The sequence below is a fragment of the Protobothrops mucrosquamatus genome, unplaced genomic scaffold (genome assembly GCF_001527695.2).
Source record: "Protobothrops mucrosquamatus isolate PMUCROS unplaced genomic scaffold, P.Mucros_1.0 scaffold7, whole genome shotgun sequence".
NCBI lineage: Eukaryota > Metazoa > Chordata > Lepidosauria > Squamata > Viperidae > Protobothrops > Protobothrops mucrosquamatus.
The window spans coordinates 435,730-442,179 of record NW_015386394.1 but is presented as its reverse complement, the minus strand read 5'-3'; the positions used below and the strand labels follow the sequence as shown (position 1 = coordinate 442,179).

The 6,450-nt window shown below is 35.8% G+C and overlaps 1 protein-coding gene across 1 annotated transcript in view; it reads left to right on the top strand.

Annotated features, from left to right (window-relative positions):
• Positions 1–1,532, top strand: part of LOC114922215 (cytosolic phospholipase A2 gamma-like) — a 24,161-nt gene extending 22,629 nt beyond the window's left edge. Inside the window, exon 14 of the mRNA XM_029282997.1 lies at positions 1,381–1,532. Within this exon, the coding sequence (XP_029138830.1) occupies positions 1,381–1,532 (152 nt within the window). The remainder of the gene's footprint in view (positions 1–1,380) is intronic.
• The last annotated feature ends 4,918 nt before the right edge of the window (positions 1,533–6,450 follow it).

Sequence of the window (6,450 nt, the reverse complement as noted above, 5' to 3'; positions counted from 1 at the left end):
AAGGTCGCAACTGGTGAATCAGGCGAACCTGATAAAACGCCCCCCTGGTCACGGCCGCCAACTGGTCATCCAGTGTCAGCCGTGGATCCAGGAGGACACCCAAGTTGCGTACCCGATCCGAGGGAGCCAGAGTTTCGCCCCCTATAGTCAGCGATGGAATCAGCTGACTATGCCGAGGCGCCGGTAACCACAGCCACTCAGTCTTGGACGGGTTGAGCCTGAGTCAGTTCCTCCCCATCCAGACCCTCACGGCCTCCAGACACCGGGTCATCACGTCAAGGGCATCATTGGGGTGGCCCGGGGTGGATATGTACAACTGAGTATCATCAGCGTACTGATGGAAATCCACCCCAAAGCCACGAATGATCTCCCCCAGCGGCTTCACATAAATATTGAATAGAAGCAGAGAGAGGACCGACCCCTGTGGGACCCCACAAGTTAGGGGCCTTGGGGTTGACCTCTGTCCCCCTGCCAATACAGACTGTGTACGGTCGGTTAGGAAGGAGGAGAACCACCGCATCACAGTGCCTCCCACTCCCAACCCACCCAAACGCCGCAGCATGATGCTGTGGTCCACAGTATCAAAATCCGCTGAGAGGTCCAAAAGAACTAGGACAGAGGAATAACCCCTGTCCCGGGCCCTCCAGAGATCATTCACCAACGTGACCAATGCCGTTTCCGTGCTATATCCCGGCCTGAAGCCCGACTGGAGAGGGTCTAGATAGACTGTTTCCTCCAGGTGCCGAGGAAACTGCTGTGCAACCACACTCTCAACAACCTTCGCCACAAAGCGCAGGTTGGAGACTGGGCGATAGTTAGCCAATACATCTGGATCCAGGGAGGGCTTCTTAAGGAGGGGCCTCACCACCGCCTCCTTTAGGCCCCCCTAGACAAAATAAGGAGCACACTTTGTAACTATTTATTTCCTATATTCCAGGATCAGTTTGACACGATCAGTTTGATGTTCTCTGAGCAAAAAGATTAAAATTAATACCTTTTTATGATGTTTAGCAGTAATTTACCATTCAGATAAATTCCCCAAACTGGATTGACAGGTTGGATTGGATTGGATTATGGATGTACCTTTAATTACCCTGTTTGGTGATAAAAATGTTGCTATTTTATATAATTAATATTATGTTATTTTGCTATGGAAATTTTTCCAAAGGTTGTTTTCTAACGCTTATAGAATGCCTCTTCCTAAGTCCTTAAAGAAGCCCTAATTGTTTCAAAGGATTTTTATCTCCTTTTATATTTTATTGAATTTATGTTGAAGGGTACCAAACAAAAGATAGGTATAGATTTATTTCTAAGCTGAAAGCATGTTATTATAGGAAATGTTTGCTTGCTTATTGAATTTCATCCTTTTTGTTTTCCAAGGTAAAATATCTGACTGGCGCAAAACCTATAAAACCTCCAAGCTATCTTATTCAGAACAAGACATTAAAAATCTTCTAAAAGCAGCAAAAACAAATGTGAGAAAAAATACTGAAAAAATCCACCAAATGTTGAAAGCTGTAGCAAATCCTTAACAACTCTACATCCTGGATCTGAATGTTGATATTCTTTTTATTTCAAAGACAAAGAATCTTGAAGAACCTCAGAATTAAGGATTATTTTATTCAAATATCATAATTTGTAGCTAAATAATCAGTATTTTTTATTTTGCAAATGCTTTTCTAGATAAAAATATTGAATATGATAATTAAAACTCTGTTTCTTCTTATGATTATATAGATATTCACATTTATACACTCCTTTTTATAAGTCTATGTTTTTCCTATTTGCACAAATGCATGCAGCTGGAAAACAAATGAGGGTGGTATAGATATAATAGGTTGATGGTTAAAAAATATGACTATTCTTATAGTAATTCCCTCTTGATGATTGTTTTTCCAAAGGCAGTGAGTATTGATCACTAGAAGAATCCATATACTTGTTCTTTTGCCATTGTCCATGAAAAGGTATTTTAGAGCCCCCTCCTGAGAGAGGAGGAATCAGTGTCTAATTCTGCTTCCAAAGTTACAAAATAAAGAATTCCCAGGATGGCAATACAAATAAAATGTATAGCATTGCATTGTATCCATTACAATGACAAAAGATAGGTGTATATATTGAGAAATGAAAAATTGTGAAATGCTTTTAAAAATTACTTTATTTGTTATTTTTATTTTCAACATATCAATACTCTTTGGCAATTTAATAATTTCTCTGCAATTTTTGATATCAGTAGTACATACAACTTATAGCCATTATTTTGTGTTAGCTAGTTTATAAAATTGATGAAATAGAAAATGTAACATAAATTGAATGAAGTCTATCAAATAACCAATAATGGATTTTTAATTATACAGAATTACTTTATACAAAAAAAAAATTCTGTTTGATTTAGGTAAATAGACTAAATGCATTATAATCTTAATTTTTTTTATCAGTGGCTATTTTAGGCAAAGCAACAATATGCCAGATCAGACGATCTTGCACTTTACAGATGCATATAAATTTGTGTCAATAATTTTAAAAATTAGTTACTTTTTCCACAACATGTACATAAAACTGTTCACATTAGGATGGTTTTAAATTGTTATCATCTACTATTATTTTTGTTGGTTAATGATCAAAATAAAACTTAACAGAGTGACTAACCCGTTTTGCTTATTTCCTTTTGCAATGAATTCTTCTTCCTCAGATCCAAAAAAACTGAAAGTATAAAATTTACTAGACACATATCTCTCCTGTCTTATAATAAAGAAATCTTTATACTGTTAAAATAGGAAAAGTCCTAATTGGTTAAACCCAAGTAGAATTTACCATAGGCAAGCTATTTTGGACAGGTAGTTTTTAAGGCACTCTGGAGAGAGATTTAAGGTTGTATACTGTTGCGTTTTATACTTCATTCTTAAGTTTATTTATTTGTCTAATTACTCTACTACTTAGAGGCTCCCTGAAGTATGACAATAATTCATTTTTATGCAGATTTCACTACGATGAAAAGAATATCTATTTGCAAAATTTAATCTCTCTCTTTTCCTCTTTCTCTCTCTACCTCCCATCTCCCCATCACTCCATCCATTTTTCTGTGTCTGTAAAGTTTGTCTCTGTATCCAATTATTATTATTTAAATAAAGATGCTAAATGATAGAGAACTAAATATCTCAACAATGATAATATCATTGAATAATTTTTATAAAATAATTTCTGCAACAATTATTCAAATATTTGCCTATTAATTTATAGCACATACACAGACCAGTTATGCTACTTGGTACTTCAAGAAGCAGAAGCACAAAATAATGAAATGCATTTTAGATTTAGACATAGAGATCTATTATTTGTGTGTGCATATAAGCATTAAATAACAATAGGTCCTAATAGGGTCATCTTCCAAATCTTACATTCTTCTGAAAAAAAAAGGAGATTCATTAAAAAACAAGAGAAACATATTTATTCCTATGTATCTCAGCCTTGCAGTGTATTTTCAATTAGCTTACTTCCAATGGTTGGCATTATGATGTGTCAGGTACAGTAAAAGTCTTTCCAACCCAGTTCTCAAGGCATCTTTTACTTCAATATTTCTAAGACTATATATAAGAGGATTAATCATGGGACTCACAGCTGTATAGAAGACAGAGAAGAATTTCTTCACATGTGTTAATTTCTTGGTTCTTGGGAGAAGGTAGACAAGCATCAATGTTCCATAATACAAGCCAACCACTACCAGATGAGAAGAACAGGTGGAGAAAGCTTTTTGCCTTCCAGTAACAGATGGCATTCTCAGGATAGTAACAAGTATGGAAATATACGAGGTCACAATGAGAACAAATGGAGGCAGGGTAAGTATATAGGTAAATACAAATGAAAATAACTCAGTGAGGTAGGTGTCACTGCAGGAGATTTCTCTGATGGCACAAAGAACATCACAAAAATAATGATCAATTTCATTGGGGCCACAATAAGATAACAATAACATATTCCAAGTTAAGGTTATGCTCACAATGAAACCAGTTGTCCAAGATACAGCTACTAAGTAGAAACTCATCTTGCAGCTCATAAGAGTAGCATAATGGAGTGGCTTGCATATGGCTAGATATCTGTCATAGGACATCATTGCCAGGAGATAGCATTCTGCACCTCCTAGCCAGGCATATATAAAAAATTGTATGAAACAGGATTTAAAAAGTATATGATTATCTCCTGTTAACAGGCTTGACAACATTTTAGGTATAACAGCAGAGCTGCAGCAGGCTTCCATGAAAGCCAGATTTGCTAGGAAAATGTACATGGGAGTGTGGAAATGCTGATTTATCACAACTAAAATGATAATGAGAAGGTTCCCAACCATAATTACCTTATACATCAGTAAGAACAGTGAGAAGAGAAGTACTTGCATTTTTGAAACATCTCCAAATCCAAGCAATATGAATTCAGAAATAGTAGCATGGTTTTTCATATTTGCTGCATCTAGAGAAAACAAGTCATTTCATCAGTTTCAACAAGAGAATTTAAATTGGAGAGAAAGAAGAAAAATCAGTGTAGCAGAGAGCTGTATAATTATGGCATGTTTTAAGAAACAATGAACCATGAGATTATCAATGCACATGGGGAATTAATGGATACAGAGAAATGTTTAGAAATAGACATGATACTATTGTAGATTCATCCTTTGTTTTGCACCAGAGGAGTTGCCATGCTTATTGAATTAAATTAACATTTCAAAAGTTTGATGGGCCTGATAGACTATTGCTTATAGTGAATCACAGAGATGGCATTTATTCACCAGACCAACACAGAAGAAATAAAAATTGGAATGCTGTTGTCACTTGTGTGTTTTCTACTATGAAATCTGAACAGAATAAATGTGTATTTTTTTCTCAAAATATTTAACTCACCAGAACAATTTTCTATGAAGTTCATGTCTAAAAGTGTTCCTTGTTGAATTTACATTAACTATCTTAGTTTCCTAATAGGAAGTAATTCTGTATAAATGTAATAGTATCTGTAAAATGCTTGTTTATATTTTCCCTTAGGTAGAAAACTGTCCCTTGACATTGTAATCTTGTAATCTTTGGAGATAACTTTGAAGGCATTTAATTAAAGCATATTTATTTATTGAAATAAATTAATTGGATAGTCAAGGAAGTTTCTATTCAAATGGAACAAATGTGAAAATGAAAATATGAAAAGTATATTTTAAGTCTATGTAAATGTTGGTTGAGCAGTTTACAGCTCCTTAATAGACTTCTGTCATGGCAATGAGTTCTAAATCTTGTGTACTGTGGGAAGGTAAATAGGGTGATGCACTGACCGTTTCAAGTTCTCAACTAACATGCTCAACCAACATTTACACAGACTCAAATTATACTTTTCATATTTGCATGCCATGTAGAAACAAAGGATATTTCTCATCTCAGGTGGCACCCCCATCATATATACTATCCTGGTCTTCATGCTTTTCCATTCTACTACCATCTACTCAAAATATACTTTTCATGTACAACAGCCCTGTAGATGTGGTTCTATAAAAAGTTCGAAGTCTAGATTTGTGAGGGATATGTTGGTCAGGTTGGTGGGGTAGTTTGGCATCATAGATATGATGAAGGCAATCATGTGGAAGACAACAGGATGGCTGGATTCAGAGAGGCTCAGCATTCAAAGGGTATATAGTCAGAGATAAAAGGTTCTGATTTGTATTGTGCCAATTTTGGTGGAATTTAGAATTTTAGCAGGATGACATCTACATTATGTGAACTTTTAGGATGAGTGGATATCTTAAGACTATGTGACTAGAATGCCTAATAAGTTTAATTGGTCTGTGACAGGGACTATCCTTTAGGTAACAGAGTCTAATTAAACTAAATAATATAACACTAGTCCCTGTGTAAAGCCTAGAGATTGGGCTAGTATCACAGAAGATACTTTCTATTTCCCGTACACAAATGAGGAGGAGGGTTTATTGTGATCAGGAATTCCCCTCTAGCTGATGCTAGAGTTTGTTTTATCTCCTCAAAGAGGCATGTTAGGTCTTTAGTCCTTTGAATAGGCTCAGGAGTATCTCCATAAATCAGCTGGACAAATGGTCAGGTTAGTTTTCCAAAAGATGGGATATAAGGTCTACAAAGCCTAAAGCTCCTAGTAGAGCTTTCACTATTGCTTGGTTGTAGAGATCTTCATACACATATGAAGTGTTCCAGAGCAACTTTTTAGTTCTTGGGTTGATTATGTACCTCAAGTAGGCTATTTTTTTTTGCAACAGATATTGCAGTTCTTGGGTTGATTATGTACCTCAAATAGGCTACTTTTTTGCAAGAGATATTGCAGTGAACCATGTGTTCACTGTGAACCAAGTTGTTGACAGTGAATGTCGGTACAGCGTTTGTCTTTGGAATGAAAGGCTAATAATAGGTCATCCACCTATTGGATGACAGTAGAACAACAAGGTAGGGAAATGGA